This window comes from Bos grunniens, chromosome 9 (genome assembly GCF_055505025.1).
Source record: "Bos grunniens cultivar Pamir isolate PY7600 chromosome 9, Bosgru_T2T1.0, whole genome shotgun sequence".
Classification (NCBI taxonomy): domain Eukaryota; kingdom Metazoa; phylum Chordata; class Mammalia; order Artiodactyla; family Bovidae; genus Bos; species Bos grunniens.
Genome location: NC_141173.1, coordinates 95,570,830 through 95,587,657, shown reverse-complemented (window position 1 = coordinate 95,587,657; position 16,828 = coordinate 95,570,830). Strand labels below are relative to the sequence as shown.

The window sequence follows — 16,828 nt, the reverse complement described above, 5'->3', positions numbered from 1 at the left end:
TGTGAGAGTTGGACTATAAACAAAGCTGAGTGCCGAAGAATTGATGCTTTTGAACTGTGGTGTTGGAGAAGACTCTTGAGAGTCCCTTGGACTCCAAGGAGATCCAACCAGTCCATCCTAAAGGAAATCAGTCCAGGGTGTTCATTGGAAGGACTGATGTTGAAGCTGAAACTCTTATACTTTGGCCACCTGATGCGAAGAGCTGACTCATTTGAAAAGACCCTGATGCTGGTTAGGGCATAGAAGGGGACGACAGAGAATGAGATGGTGGGATGGCATCACCAACTGGATGGACGTGGGTTTGGGTAAACTCCAAGAGCTGGTGATGGACAGGGAGGCCTGGCGTGCTGCGATTCATGGGGTTGCAAAGAGTTGGACACGACTGAGCGACTGAACTGAACTGAACTGATTCTGCAACATCAAATAGCAAATCATTATGTTATACACCTGAAGCTAACATGTCAAGTATAACTAATTTCAAAAAAAAGAAAAGAAACCTCTAGCTGTTGAGGGAACCATGACAGTCCTGTCCCTAAGAGTGGAAGGCAGCCTACCTACTGCAGGATTTCTAGGGTCCCGGGTCATAACAGAAACAGGAGATTACCCTCAGGGGAGAATGCCTATAAATAACATGTGGCAATGGGACCAAGAACCCTTTCTAGCTGAGAAAGATTCCTGGAGTAAGTTAACATTCAAAGACATCAGCTCCTGGGGAGCCCACTTTATCTCTCCCAGCCTCTCGGTTTGGAAAATGGTCCAAACTAACAGAGGAGGAGCGTGAATGCTTCCGTGAGTCCAGAAGAACAGGCTCCCGGAAACCAGAGTGACAGCTGGTTTCGTGTAAACAATTTTATCTTCTGTATATTGTGGAGCTCGACCTTCGGGGTGGGGAGGGACTGCTCTTCCTGGGGTTAAGCCTGGTCTCAGAGTCAGCCAGAACCTGTTCTGTGCACACAACCAGTCCAGAGCTGCGCCTCCTCTTTCCAGCCCCCACTCCCTGGAGTCGACGTCCTCCCAACAAGGAGATCAAACCAGTCCACCCTAAAGGAAATCCACCCTGAATATTCACTGGAAGGACTGATGCTGAAGCTGAAGCTCCAATACTTAGGCCACCTGATGCAAAGAGCCAACACATTGGAAAAGACCCTGATGCTGGGAAAGACTGAGGGTAGGAGGAGAAGGGGGCAACAGAGGATGAGGTGGTTGGATGGCATCACCAACTCAATGGACATGAGTTTGAGCAAACTCTGGGAGATAGTAAAGGACAGGGAAGCCTGGTGTGCTGCAGTCCATGGGGCTGCAGAGTCAGACACAGCTGAGCAACCATCCACCTAGAGCCCACGGCTGTAGCCCAAAGCTCCAGAGTTACTCCAGCCAGCCCGTGCCACACTGTCTACCCCACCCAGCCTTCGCTATGAAAACCCCAATAATAACCATGGCTTAAGCGCCCTTCTGCCTCCTGACCACCCTGGGGTTCTCTACATGGCCTCACGCGGCATCTCCAGGACTTGTGAGGGCAATGACTGTGTTCTCCTGAGCCTCTCCTCAGCCTCCACTTGCAGCTGCACCTGGCTGAGCATCTCACACAAGACAAGGCAGCTGGTTGTTTAGATCAGCTGGTCACACCGTGAGACGGGTCAAGCTAGAGTCAAGGGTCAGGTTCTGAGCACAGAAGCTCGCTCAGGGGCTACCTGCCACCTGCCATCTAAGATTATGTGAGGGTGGGCAGGCTGGCTGGACCCGTCGCATGTCCTCTGGATGGCAGGGCAACTGGACGCCCCCCCACCCAGCTCCAGGCAAGTGGGAGCCCCTCACCCAGCAGGGCCGGGTTGTCCAACAGCATCCTCCCCTTGTCCGCAGACTCCTCGCTGTAGACGTCTCCAACCAGCAGCAGCTTGATGGCCTCCTGCTTCACCCCGTCGAAGAAGTTGGACTGGATCGTGCGAGACACGGACCGGGCCCCGTCCTTCAGCTTGCCCACCTGCCGCCGGCCGGACAACGGACAGACAGACAGACAGCCGTGAGAGGGGCCCGCTTGGGCCCCCGCCTGTCTGCCCGCCCGCCGCCCCCGGAGGCATGGCCCTACCTTGGCCTTCCCCTCCAGGGCCCGGCTGCCCGTGAACATCTTGCTCAGGCTGTGCCCATTCAGAGACCACATGGCCTTGAAGGACTCCACGAAGCGGTCAGTGATGGGCCTTGAGTTCAGCCCGAGGCTCTCGAGCTGCAGATGGAGGACCTGGGAAAGCCAGAGGGACCAGCGGTCACCGACGTGCCCCTCGGAAGCTGCCCAGGGTACACCACCAGGCGCCACCCCCCAAGAGCTCCTACTCAGTGATTATGGGGCTGACTCTGCGCCCTCAGAGGACAGGGCCCCCTCGCATCGGAGGATGGGGCTTCCCGCCACGGCCCACTGGACTTCATCTACACCACCCAGCCCTCCCCTGACACCCCCAGCAAGCAGGACAGCCAAGGCTGGATGGCGGGCAGCGCTGACCCCACGCCTCCTCCCAGCAGGGAGCCAGGGGAGGTCACCCGGGCAGCAGGCTGCAAACCCAGCCTCACCTCAGGCAGCCTTACTCCGCCCTCGTCCACAACAACCACTACAGCCTGTCTTTCCTCCAGGTGGTGGCCATGGACCGCCGCGTCTGGGGTCCTTCCAAAGAGTGTGTGAGGCCCACCACCACCCCTCACTGGTGAGGGGCCACCGGTCACGTGACCCTCAGCGAGACCCCTCTCTAGATGCCAGGCACATGGCTGTCCCCTCCCCACGGTGACCACAAGAGCCCACGAGGGTGCTGAGCCCAGCCCATCCCCCCAGCAGCCCAGGACAGGATATAGATGGCCGAGAGACAGACCTCGAGGGCGATGAAGCTTTGCACCGCGTTGGTTCGGTCCAGGCAGTCGAGACAGTTCATCCGCAAAGTGCCTTTCTGAAAACTTAGGAAACCAATGGATACAAGTTACAAGTTGTGTTGGAAGAAGCCTGTGGGATTGCAGGCCCCCAAGGAAACTCATCAAGAGAGAACCCCTCACCTCCTGCCTGGTAGCCCACCGCCACCTAGAGCCCACCCCTGCAGCCCAGAGTCACCAGCACGATGCAGACGAGCGGATCCTAAGCTGCCTGTCTGGCTCTGTCTTTCCCACGGAAACCCCAGTGGAGGTTTCCCCAATAGGACATGTCACAGGTCTGCCCACCGGCTAAAGCAGGAGCAGCGAGGCTTGGGGGTGCGTTCCCAGGAGTCGCCTGCCTCTTGGCAGGAGGACAGGACATGAGTGAGACTCACCGTGGACTTACATTCTCGCCCCTGGTGAACACGTCAAAGTCATCCCAGTGCAGCTTCAAGTGGGGCCGCAGGAGGTTCTCCAATTTCTCGAGCTTCCCACCTTTGGCAAACTGATGGAAGTCAAAGTTGATCATAGGCGTGTCGCCGGCGTGGCAGGAAGCCCAGAGCAGCTTCTGAAAGGGGATGGGAGAGGGTGGCGGGGCATCTGGCCGCTTAACCGCATCACTCAGCAGGGCCCAGGGGCTTGGCCTGAAGGGTTACGGTGGACCAGGCTGTTTACCAGCCCTGATCCAGAAAGGGGCAGCACAGAACACGACCCTGGGGACGAAACCACAAAGCGCGTCTCGCCTGCAGAAGGGCCGGAGGTCCGCCTCGGGCGGAAGACAGCCAGACTGTGGCTCTGTGGCTCTGTGACTCTGCCCCGTGGCTCCCTGGGGCAGCCCCGGGCCCGGCAGGGACATCAGCTCCCACAGGGCTCTCCGGAGGGCGCCTGCGGGGAAGGACGGCTCTGTTCTGCAGGCCCCGCAGTGCTCAGTGTCCCAGGACCCGGGGCAGTGAAGCAGGTTGCGGAGCTCATAATCCAGCTCCCGTTGCCCTGGTAACCAGTCCCATCCCTACAAGCCAAGCCTCCAGGAGGGTCCTCCAGGAGGACCTGCGGGTGGGGGAGGTCCGGCCCAATGAAACCCTGGGGGAGACGGGGGCTCAGGGCCTCCCGGGGCTTAGATCCAGCAGGTGAGCCAGACTGAAGGCAGGGCCGAGATGGAGAAGCACGCAGGTGGGTGCTGGGCAGAGGTCTGGCCTCCACACCGGGTACCCCAGCACTCTCACCAGGCAGCCCTGGGGGCCAAGGATGACGTGCTGCCATCCCAGAGTGTGGCTTCAGGTCAGGCTTGTCCACCATGTGCCCAGCCAGAGTCTAGTGACTTAAAGGGCTAGAAGGGCTTCGGGCTGTCTAGTCCCTATGACTCTGAGTGCCTGACCCCCACGGGCTAGATGCAAATCAACACACAAGCACCGACATTAAGAAGGTCTCGTTCTGAGGTTGTCAGCTGACCCAAAGCAGGCACGCTTGGTGGCTTCATGAGCTGCAGAAGTGCCCGGTCCCCTGTGGCCTGAGAGCCATGGGTCACAGGCCAGCTGCCGGTGCGTGGACCTCAGCATGGTGGAGCCGACGGGCTGAGGGAGCTTCTTTGATGCGACTCCAGTGGGGACCATGACCCAGGCTCTCCAGGTAGTGTCTGCCTCTCACCCCCTCCCTGCCCAGAAGCCTGGCCTCCTGCATTGGGCCCCAGGTCGGCTGTCTGCCATTCTGGCCCGGGGGTCCACCAGCTGCTGGGGCAGCTAAGAACACCTTCTCCCCAAAATCGAGGCACAAAGGGGAGAAGGTTCTTGAGGGTTTCCCCCCCTTCTTTTTTCTTAAAATAAGCTGCCAACACTGCTGCCAAGATGGATGGGAGGGGAGATACTTGTCAAGCTTGTTGCCCATAGCAACAAACCAAACAGGAAAAGCAGGTCTGGCCAAGTGAAACTGGCCACCAGAAAGTCTGCTGCAAGCACGGGGCTTCCCCAAACAGCGGGAAACGCGCACCCCGTGGATTCAGCTTCCACTGGCCAGGGGCCAGGACCACGGGGGACACGCTTCCTGTGAAGTGACGGGAAGCTCACACTCTCCATAAGGGGCTTCCCTGAGCTCTGAACAACCACAGGGTTTTTTCCTTTCCCATCCAGCAGGGGACACGGGCTGAAAGGACTGTGTAGGCCCATAGCCCACTCGGTCCAGAGAAGACTGAATGCGCATGGGGGCACTGGGAATCGGGAGAGATGCTTGGAGGTGGGTGGAGCCTTCTGCTCACGGCCCCCCTCCCCATCCAGGGCTTCTCGCTGCATCTTCCCAGGGCGGGGAATATGTGCCAAAAGCCAAGGGGAGTCCACAGAGAGCTGGGGACAGTGAGCAGCTTCGGGCAGGGCGGGGTGGGGGGCAGCCCAAACAAGGCTGGATGACGACTTGAAGGCTCCAAGTTCACAGGAGGAAATTATGTTAGGCTGCTCGCGTTAAACCCAGCAGGGGCTCTGAAGAGCTACTTAGGTACAAGTGTCCTGCGGGTGTTCGTGTGGACTTGCCAGGAGGTGTGGACTAGTGGCTGGGCCTGCCCGACGAGTGAGCAGGGGACCCCAGCCCCCTGAGGGGTCAGGGATGCATGGGGTGGAGCCCAAACATACATGTATGCGTGCATGTATGCATGCACACGTGTGTATGTTTGTCCAAGAGAGGTGGGGAAAGGCCTGGCCATGCTGAGTCCTCAATGACCCAGCGGGGAGAAAAGGCAGCTGGAGCTAGGAGACGCTCTGTTCTCATTCTGAGCAAATTCACCCAAACAAGGCTTCACGAAAAGTAAACTTCATTCATCAGGAGCCCAGATCACTTAATGCTGAAGCTCTGATGGAAAAAAGTCTCTTCAAAGATGGGGCGAGCAGGCCACTGTCTCCAGTCCCCAGGGAAGCCCACCCAGAGCAGGCCCCCCTCCCCTTCTTTTGGCCTCGCCCCAGGGCAGGGAGCCAGTTACCTTAAAGGCTCTGTTGAGCACCTCCTCTCCGCCTCTGCTGCCCAGCAGGTTCACGACCACCTGCTTCCCGTACTGCTCCTTCAGAAGCACCATATGCCTGCAACAGAGCGGGGCAGTCTGTGATGCCCTGCCTCTGGGACACACACTGACGACCCCGCCCTCGAGGGCACCAGCTGGGCACTAGCGGTCTAGGGTGAGCTGGCCCCAGGAAAGGCAGCGGCCGACAGGAACAGCAGATCAGACTTCCGAACACGCGTGGCGTCAGACAAGGATACGCTGGACTTCTATACAGTCCCCCCGTAAATCCAGAACTGCTAACCTGCCTCTCATGAACAGAGCCTCAAAAACGCAATGTGCATAACTCCAAAGTTAACCTAGTTCACCTGGTAGTTTCTCAAATCTAGAAAAACCAGTAGGGGAGCCATCAACCTCGGGGCCCAGTCTTTTCATCTAAGTACTGCATTTCATGATGTTTAACCTCAGCAAGAAGGTTATAAGAAAATTTCCATCTTTAGGAAAATTCTTTGCATATCAGAGACTATTACACATATATTGAAATAGTAGGGGGAGACTCCAATATTCTTACCACCAGCTATTGAAAAGTAACTATAATTTTAATAATGTTCAGTTCAGTTGCTCAGTCGTGTCCGACTCTTTGCGACCCCATGAATCGCAGCACGCCAGGCCTCCCTGTCCATCACCAACTCCCGGAGTTTACCCAAACTCATGTCCATCGAGTCGGTGATGCCATCCAGCCATCTCATCCTCTGTCGTCCCCTTCTCCTCCTGCCCCCAATCCCTCCCAGCATCAGGGTCTTTTCCAATGAGTCAACTCTTCCCATGAGGTGGGCAAAGTATTGGAGTTTCAGTTTTAGCATCAGTCCTTCCAATGAACACCCAGGGCTGATCTCCTTTAGGATGGACTGGTTGGATCTCCTTGCAGTCCAAGGGACTCCCAAGAGTCTTCTCCAGCACCACACTTCAAAAGCATCAATTCTTCAGCGCTCAGCTTTCTTCACAGTCCAACTCTCACATCTATACATGACCACAGGAAAAACTATAGCCTTGACTAGACGGACCTTTGTTGGCAAAGTAATGTCTCTGCTTTTGAATATGCTATCTAGGTTGGTCATAACTTTCCTTCCAAGGAGTAAGCGCCTTTTAATTTCACAGCTGCAGTCACCATCTGCAGTGATTTTGGAGCCTGAAAAAAATAAAGTCTGACACTGTTTCCCCATCTATTTCCCATGAAGTGATGGGACCGGATGCCATGATCTTCGTTTTCTGAATGTTGAGCTTTAAGCCAACTTTTTCACTCTCCTCTTTTACTTTCATCAATGTTAGAATAGCTAAATGTAGCTTTTTAAAAAAATAGGGAGACATAATGCAAAAAACAGACGTAAAACTGATTTAGTAATGCAATCTTTACGTCTGAAACTAGAAAAAACTGGAAGACAACACAGGACAATGTTAAAAGTGGTGGAATTTTATGCGCTTTTAGATTCTTTTCTTCTTTAAACAGTTTTGCATTTTCCCCGTGTCTGCAATAACGTTTCTCTCGTAAATGGAATATTTTAAAGTCAATTATCACAAAAGAACCATTTTGGCCCCATAAAGGCTGGGGGGGGGGGGTGGTGGACACAAAAAACCTGTCTTACTAGCTCTGAAGGAAAACACTGCAGAAAAGAACAAGGATTTGAAAGTGGGCAGTCTATGCTGCTCTGCAGACGGTTGACAATAAGCCTGCCTGCTCATCTTCAGATGGGCTTCTGCCTCCGTGGGGAGGAATTCTCCCAGGGCCATGGTCCTAGCAACCCTGCCTTGTTTCAGTCTCTCCCCTGGGAAGATGCAGGGCTGGATCAGATCTAGGCGATCAAAGCCTCCCCACAAGCTGGCAGGCTGCACCCCGTCCCTGGAGCCAGGCAGCCCCGGGGGGCGGGTGCTGGAAGAACAGGACATGCATGGCCTGACTACTCCAGGCTCTGTGGTTCCTCCTGCCCACAGAAGGTGCGTCCTGGCCTGAGGTCTGACATGTGGAGTCAGAGCAGGGCCTGCTCAGGTGAGTAGTAATACACCAACTGAGGGACACAGGTGGGATGGTGTTACCGATTTTAAGGTCAAGAAGAAGGCTGCAAGCAAATTTAAAGTCCAAATGAAGCTTCAGGTAGCATGATTAGAACACTTAAAAAATTACTTTGAAAATTATTTTTATAGCCATTAAGATCATTTTAAAATTAGCATTCAGAGTAAAAACAACATATATTTTAAGAAGCTAATAACTTTCAAGTACAGATTACCAAGAGTTTAGGTTAGTGATGGCTTTTCTTAAGCTAGCTGAAAAATAGGAAGCGTGCAATGACTCAATCGGTGCTTTAAACAATTAACTATGTATGACCCAGAGTTGAGAAGGGGCGACAGAGGACGAGACGGCTGGACGGCACCACCGACTCGACGGACGCGAGTCTGAGCAAGCTCCGGGACCTGGTGACGGACAGGGAAGCCTGGGGTGCTGCTGTCCATGGGGTCACAAAGAGCCAGACATGACTGAGCAACTGAAATGAACCAGAATTTCTTCTAGAATGACACATAAAAGCTAACAGTGGAAATTGCGAGTTAGGGCACCTCTGCCTTTTCCCTTATACCTTTCTATACCATGACTTTGTAAAGCCTGGGAATATATAACTTCAAAAACAAAAGGAAACTGGCTTGGAAATACCCTATAGTTTAGATGATCCCTTATTAACTAGGACAAATAGATAAAAGCGTGACTGCAGAAGGAATGGATAAAATAACTGCAAAGTTTTACCTGAGCAATTTATTAAATGAACCTGCAGGGAAACCTGAGAGCAAGGGAAAAATTCCACTTTGTAAACTGCCTTTTGGCAGAAAGAACCAGAGTGAAAGGCAGATTCAGAGTGCACATTTGGGGTCTCCCCCTTCTGGCCACTCCCTGGCCCCCCATCCCACTGTCTGATAGGAGGAAGGATGGACTTGACGGCCCTACCTGTCGAAGGCAGGGGCGCTGGCCTCCAGGCCTCTGCTGAGTCTCAGATGATGGGAGCCAACCTAAATCAAAGAGAGATGACGCTAGTGATTCCTCCGGCCCAGGACTCGATTGCCTTCCCATTCGCCCTCCGCCACCAGCCAGGCCAGAGCAGGAGCCCCACGGCCCCTCTGTGGTCTGTTTACAGCTCAGGATGGCCAGACCCTGAACCCGAGTCCGGCTCTGCTGTGGCCCTCTCCTAAGTGCCGCATGGACCATGCCAGCTGGACTCATCCACAGAAGACAGACCACGAGGCCCAGGTTGGATCCACAAACACTTCCACGGGGCAGAGGTGTAGCCCAGCCAACCAGGAGAGAGAAACCAGCCTCCAGCCTCTTCTGCGAGGCCAGGGACCTTGACTGCCCCTCAAATCTGAGCTGCCATAACTACCCGCAAATGAATCTGCCTTACTATCTAGAACTACTTACTTCACACTGGCAGCTTAAAACGCAAACTTGAAACTACATGTTGCTATTGGCTGAGGGCCTCTGAAGCTGGATAAATCTAGGACAACCTGACACGGAACAGTGTTAAGGATAGTAGCGGATTATAACCTGATGAAGAGAACAGGAATCCAGGAATCTCTACAGAGGCGAGCATGCTGGCTGGGTGGATGACTGGATGGATAGATGGATGCGGGCAGGTGGATGGGGCGGTGGCCGCCTGGTGAGACGACTAGCTGGGTGGGGAACAGGGATGGGGAGAAGGGAAGGTTTTTACAGCAAATACCAACCAATAAACACAGAAGGAGTGATGGGAAATCATCGCCTTATAACCATCCCAGGAAAAAACTGTTCGGCAAAAATCATCCATTGACCATACATCTTAAGGGAGTTTGACGAGGAGCAGGATATTTGCATGGTTGCAAAGTGTCTCCCGTAAATCGCTTCTCGGTTGAAAAGTAAGACATATTAAACAGAGAAACTGAGGAACACCTTGCACAGGTGATTGAAGTAACATCACGGAGGAGGGGCCAAGGGACACTGTGGGCTCCCAGCGGGATGGACTATCTGAGGACGTGGTCCTTGGGCAGAAGCGGGCCTGGGATGCTCTCTGGAAGGTCACCCTTCCTCTGTCACCTGGACAACCCTTTAGTCCGGCTGCCCAAGGCCTCACATCCGGCCTCCCCATGCTGGGCCCTGCCCATGCCCGGCTCGGACACTGACCTGCAGCTCTCCTCTCCGATGTCACTTAGTCCTGAGGCTGCTGTGGGTCAGAGCCGCAGGGAGCAGCTTCGGGCAGGGCTAGAATGAAACCACAGCTGGCCCCGCACACAGGAACTGACCTCGCTGCTTTTTTTAGTCTCCCTCTTCCTCCTTTGCCCACCCTCCTCCCCCAGCCAACTGGACGCGTGACCGACCATTCCCTTTTGGTCTCTAAAGCCAGAGGTGCGATCCTAAACGCTCCAGGCTGAGCCTGAGGAAGTGGATGGAAGAATAACGCCTGGCTGGGTGGACATGGAGTGTCTACCAGCTCCTGAGAGGGTCCCAGACCCACAAAGGGCATCTCTGAACATCTCCCCGCCCCTCCCCTAGTTAAAGATGCCAGCCTCTGTGGTCTGGATCCTTGCCATCATCCTACCTGGTGGCTTTACCTTTATCTTCACAAGCCATGGTGTGTCCCAGCTCCACGGCTAAGGCGTTGGCCTTAAATCAGCCATGATGGGAGTATTTATACCACAAAAATGGGCAAAAGCAACAACTCCAAACTTCTCCCTCCTGGCCCCAGAAAAGCTGGTTTACCACCATAACCTTGAGTGGTTCCCAAGCCTTCTGCACATTGGAGCCATCTAAGCATCTTTAAAACAGCATGCATGGCTGCTCCCACCCGTCGTGATATAATGGGGATAGCACACGCCCTGAGCACCAGGAATTTTATGAGTGCCCAGTAGCTTCAACATGCAGCACTTTGGGCACCACTGGGGCAAAATTCAAACTTCTCAGTGTAACATACAAAGCCCATGTTCATCAGGACCTAGCTGGCTTCTCCAGCCACACCTTTCCCCACGAACTTGTCCCCCTGGCCGAGCTGTAGGTGGCCGAGCCAGCACAGTTCCTGGATGTGGTCTGACGCAGGGGTTGCAGCATCTGCATCGTGGTCCCCTCTGCCTTCCTGGCCGGGGTGACCCCACCCCACCCTTCCCAAGTCAGTTCAGACGCCCACCCCCGCAGCACAGGTGTTGGGGGCCAGAGTGAGGCACTCCGCCCGTGGCAAAGGTCATGAGGAAGGAGGCTCGACATACGCAAAGGCGGGATCGAGCCTCAGGAGTCTCCCTGGAAATCCTCGAGCATCTACCCCCATAACCAGAGCCTGCCTGCTTTACTACTTTGTGCTCTCACCTACACCTCTGACTTTACGGGGGGCTGTCCCCCACCACCTCTTTCGGAGAAGGAGTTAACTTAGAGCTCCAGTTAATAAAAACTCCTGGGCGTGACAAGAATGTTTTAACCTACAAACTCCTCTGAAGGTTCTCTGGCCTGACTGACAGGCTTGTCCGGCCACATGTGATTGCTCACAGCCTCCCAACCATGAGAGGCACGAGATGCTTAAACCTTCTAAAAACAGGTTCCTTAGAAAAGTTAGAAAACTATTAGTATAAGTATAATGGGCTGATTAGAAATTGTATTGGTGAAGGGTTTTTCATTTGTTGAGCCAATGTTTGTTGCTAAGACTCCACATCCCCTGCCCTTACACACATTAATGAATATATAGAAGAAATAAGTATTAACCTTTGATATTAATCACGTTGGACCTTAGGCTAAGTAAATTCTTTCCTTAATTAAAACCCACTACACCCTCACCCTATAGGAATGTAACTTTATCTGGTACTTTCGGAAGGTGGTGTCTGTTTCAAGAATAATCACCCCTGGAGAAATAAATGTCCTGGTTGACTGACCGCTGTCACAAGGAGAGGGTCATAAATTGTCAGCAGGCCCCCTGGCCAGAAGATGATGTAACATCCCTAAGACCTCCGTATACATTTGTATGAAGCACCTGACTTTGATAAAAGTCAGGACTGCTGACCCCGTGTGACTTTTGAATAACATCTCAGTGTATAAAAGTAGACCATGGAAAATAAAGAATTGGGATCAGTTCCTTGAAAGACTGGTCTCCCCATGTCTCTCTCTCTCTCAAATTCTGGCTGAGTCTCCATCTGGAGCGCGGAACCCGCCATGCTTACTAATTATGCCTGGGCTTCTAAGATCCGACCGGGGAGGCCTCAGTGTCTCCTCTCCTTCGGGAGAATGGAAGGACGCCTGCGGCCTACGTAAGTGGTGCAAGCTTCTTGTCTTGAAGTTTTATTGGTCTCCCGCATAAACCAAGCTACTCAGCCTCTTTTCTCCACTGAATTTTCCTACTGAGCTATCCTCATTCTATTACTCTTTACATCTTTAATTAATATCTAATTGAAGCTATTGTATTCTGATCCTCACCAACGACATCCCTGCTTCGAATACCCTGGACCAGCCGGGGCTGGACCCCAGCACACGGGGACCTCAGTCGCCCTCTCTCCTGGCTCTGCTCATACCACACCGTCAGGACCTGTCCCTGCCTCCCGGAAGGCAGGGGCAACCTCTGATGTCAGGTGTCTGAACGTACCAGATGTGTGATGAGAGCCTGCGGGATGAATAAACGGCTTCCCCGGGGGTGTGTATGAGGGCTGGGTGGTGGAAGAGCCCGGAGACTGGTCCTCGCGCTGCACATGAACTCAGAGAGGTGAGGACACTGTCTCTACACCACACAGCATCCCCGTGGGGACTCAGTGTGAAACTCCTACTCGACTCATAGGGCACAAAGAGCCACACCTCTCCTAATGCAACTTGGGCTTTTGTCTGCGTACGTGCTCAGTCGCTCAGTTGCGTCTGACTCTTTGCAACCTTGTGAACTGTAGCCCGCCAGGCTCCTCCATCCACGGGATTTCCCAGGCAAGAATACAGGTAGTGGGTCGCCATTTCTTCCAGAGGATCTACCCAACCCAGGGATGGAACCTGTGTCCCCAGTATCGGCGGGCTGATTCTTTACCAGAGCCACCTGGGAAGTTCTTCTGTCTCTTAGATGCTATATTTTATGTTATGAATAACATTAACAACTACCATTTTTCATACTTTTTAGAGTCTATATACTGTACTGAATTCTAACACATTTCATGATATTCAATCCTCTCCATAACCCTATGAGACTGGTACAGCCAACCCCATTTTACGGAAGCGTAAATTAAGGCTTAGCAAGAAAGAGTTTTTCCACTTTTTTTTTTGAGATAAAAACTTCTCAACAGTATATGGTTCCTAAGTAGGGGAACCAGAACCTGAACTGGAACTCAGGTCCCTATAACGTCAGAGCCTATGCTCTAAACCACAATAAGCTGTCTTGTGACCTTATTTCTTTCTGTGATGTTGCTGGTGAGCCCAGGAGCTTTGTGCAAGGCCCGTGGTCTGCACTGCGTGTACCGGGTCATGCTGGCTTCGGTTCACATCCATTTTAAGCACTTTTTTCTCCTCATCCCAACCTTGTTATTATTTCTAAAACTGCTGCAGTATGATCCATCTCACATCGTCTTTGGAACACAGGAAGGTACAACCACCCAACTCAGAGCACACAGGGCTGCGTGCCCCGGAGCTCAGTGAACAGGCTTTGACGGGGAGGAGGTGGATGTGGGCACGGTGGGAGCCGCAGAGGGGAGTGGTCTTCTCCCTCCTCGGCTGAGCCACATGAAGCTTCAAAACACAGACCTGACCCACCAGTGCAAGACCTGTTTGTGTGTGCACCTTACAGGGAAGAAGACGCTAAAGCAACAAGAGCAGCAAAGTCTTCAAACGAATCCTATATAAAAACATCACTAAATAGACTGAACTGGAAGAGCAACTAGCTTTCGATATGGCTCTTTATAAACGGCACAGCCTGCTGACATGACAAAGATGAAATGTGAGGGGAACGTGTTGCTGGAAACGCAGTCGGGACCCAGGCGTTTGCAATGAAGGTCCTGGGCCTGTGAAAATGTGTAGACAAATCACCATCCACAGACCTCTCTGCACACCCCCATACCCTCATACCCCCCCACCCCCCTCCCCCCCACTCCCCGCAACCAGGGCTCATCTGCTCCCTGGGGCAAGCGTAAGAGGCTGCAACACTGCAACTTAAAATGCAAGCTATTCACCTCCAAATCTTTGCACTGTTCATCTAACCTAAGTGAAGATGGAGTGAGAGTTTTTCAAAATGGAAAAAAACCACCAGACTGATCGTCAGACTTGCTACTGATAGTCCAGGTAGGGGGTTTGAGAGCTAACCCCCTCCAAAGAGGACCTCATCTGCCTTTGATGCAGAATCATATTTAGAGGGTAAACACAGGTATCAAACCCAAAGGTTAGCAAAAGATTCATGAACACTGAAGTCTTTTGAAACTTATTTTGAAGAAACCACGAAGGCTGTAGAAGAGCCTTAACAAGCATCATGAGTCCAGGAGGTGCTATAGCTGCAGAAAAGTGAGCCAGCCAAGGTCCACAGATGCACGGCTGCTCCACGGCAGGGTCAGGCTGCATCTAGAGCATCTGCGGGTTCAACGTGAAGACCGAAATTAAAGAAGGGAATGACAAGCTTTGTTTTCAGAAGAGAGAGACCAGAGCATGGCGAGTTCTAGAAACAAGACAGAGATGATGAAGGAGGGTCCTGGAGAAGATGAAGTGGAAAAAGGGGGACCGTGAAGGTCCGAGGACGCAGACTTCGTGTGGCACAGCCCCTGCAGAGGCAGACTGTGCAAGGCAAGGAGAAACTAGCTAGTAACAATGATGATGATGACGGAGCCATCCTGAATCATGACCTCAAGCCTGGAAGAGCAACCCCAAACTGGGTGAGAGGCTAAAACAGACGAGTTCCAAAGGGTCCTTCCCAAACTCTAAGATGCTCCCATAACCACCCCCGCCCAGGAAACTGCACATCTAAAGAAAATTAAACTTCAAAACCCCTTCTAGAATGTCTAGAATAGGCAAATTAGAGAGACAAAAAATAGATGAGCGGCTGCCGAGGACTCGGGTAGGGCTGGAGGGGATGGGGAGTGACCGCTGATGGGCACAGGGTTTCTTGGCGGTGAAGAATGTGTTCTAAAATTAGACCACGGCGATGGTTACACAACTCTGTAAATGGACTAAAACCCAGAGAATTGTACGCTTCACAGGCTTCTCCAGGTTTCTCTGTGTAAATTATATCTCAGCTGAGCTGTTTAAAAACACAGCTCTCTGGGGATGGGCTCCAGGGAACACTCCATCCGTCCCCGGGAGTGCCTCTCTCTGCAGCCACTTAATGCCACAAGCTGCTGCACGCGTCTTAGGTGTTCCTTTCTGTTGGAGAAACTGAACGTTCTCAGAGCTTTTTCCGTAGAACTCAGAGCCCACGTAAGACATCTGCCCACCTGTCTCCCCGAAGGGCGGACAAGCTTCCTTTCCACAGCTGCCAACTGCGTGAGGACAAGGTGCCCACAGCTGAGGCCAAGTCAGGTCAAGGGCGGTGAGACCCGGTGTGTCAAACACTCCCAAGGATCTGGCAGGTGGCCCTGGGCCTCGAGCCCTCGGGAAGAAGGGCCAAAGCGATGGAAGCCGGGCACAGGGGTCTTGTGAGGGCACCTACATCCCCTCTGGCCAGGGAGGAAGGTCCAGGAGGACATGGCCAAGACCCTCCTGGGTAGGAACTCCCTCAATGGGGCTGCGTGCTGTTTGGTTGATGACAAATGTGTACTTGGCCTCATACCCTGAACACTTCCCAGGAGACAGAAGGCCAAACAGCCCTGGCACCGGCCAGAGCCCCACGTGGGACAGCAAGGGGTATTTTTAGAAATCACGAGAAACCAGTGTGCAGTTCTCAGGTGGTCCGGGAACAGGCACCTCCAAACACCAGACCTGCCGCACGGCCACTAGGGCCCCCCAAACCTTTCAAAGCTTTCCAGGAGGGTCACAGGTCTCAAAAGACATCAGAGGCCACATTTTCAACGCACCGAACTGGGGTCTGAGCAAAGGGAACTGCAATCACACGACGTGGTCCACTTACCCCCAGAGACCTCCCATCTCACCAGTGTCATCAGGGAGCTCGAGGTGGGAAATCACACAACGCGTGTGTCTCTGTGTACAACACCACACACACGTGCAACGCTCACATGCACATGTGCACACACACTGACAGCTCAGCTCAATCCAGCTGGGCTGGGGAAAAAGACCTGAAACTGTGCCAGGAAAGAAACACGATGAGAAGAAGCAGCCCACAGCGGTGTGCAAGAGCAGGTGAACAAGGACAGACAGACACACACAGACAGGCTTTCTCATCACTTACCTGAAGCCCTGGCTGCTCCCAGAACAGCGGAACGGAGCCTCGGATTTGGACAAAAGAGGACACGCCATCATCCATGTAAATTGTCTGCACCGCAGAGAGACAGAAGGGGAAAGGTATTCTTCAATGAAAGCGAACGTCCCGGGGCCGGGTAACGGGATCCGGCTGCTGAGACCCGACACCAGCCAGAGCGAAGGGCGGCCGCGGGCTGGGGTGCCCTCTGCCCCTCGCCCCGCCTGGCCCGCTCTCCGCCCTGCAGGCCAGCCCAGCGCACGGGCCTGCAGGCCACCCCCCAGCCTCCGAGGACGGACGGGAATTCCCACAACCTGACCCACCTTCCCCGAAAAGCCCCGCAGTCCCCTCCCCACCAGCTTCAGGAACAGAAGCAGATGGGCTCTGGGACTTAACTGAGACCTTCCTGGAAGCCCTCGACTGTCAGCCAGTCAGCCGGCCAAGCAGCAGGCGCCACTGGAAAAGGACCAGAGGAAGTGAAAGGGAGCAGCGGTAGGCAAAGCCCGGCTGGCGGCACCTGACCGCCCGAGTCCAGACTGGACATGACCTCACAGTCGGTCCCGGCCCCAAGCACTGTGTTCCTAAGCGTGTCACGGAGTCCACACACACACAC

General features: G+C 53.5%; 1 protein-coding gene across 9 annotated transcripts in view; it reads right to left on the bottom strand.

Moving 5' to 3' along the window:
* SYNJ2 (synaptojanin 2) overlaps positions 1-16,828 on the bottom strand; it is a 110,952-nt gene that overhangs the window by 31,641 nt on the left and 62,483 nt on the right. For 6 of the 9 annotated variants that reach the window (XM_086318559.1, XM_086318560.1, XM_086318563.1 and 3 more), the window contains 7 exons: positions 16,207-16,290; positions 8,853-8,914; positions 5,849-5,945; positions 3,285-3,457; positions 2,856-2,937; positions 2,087-2,236; positions 1,816-1,981 (listed from right to left, as the gene is read on the bottom strand). In XM_086318559.1, the coding sequence (XP_086174685.1) occupies positions 1,816-1,981; positions 2,087-2,236; positions 2,856-2,937; positions 3,285-3,457; positions 5,849-5,945; positions 8,853-8,914; positions 16,207-16,290 (814 nt within the window). Of the gene's footprint in view, positions 1-1,815; positions 1,982-2,086; positions 2,237-2,855; positions 2,938-3,284; positions 3,838-5,848; positions 5,946-8,852; positions 8,915-16,206; positions 16,291-16,611; positions 16,637-16,828 lie in introns of those variants that run through there. The other 3 variants (XM_086318562.1, XM_086318565.1, XM_086318564.1) reach the window with 3 other exon arrangements.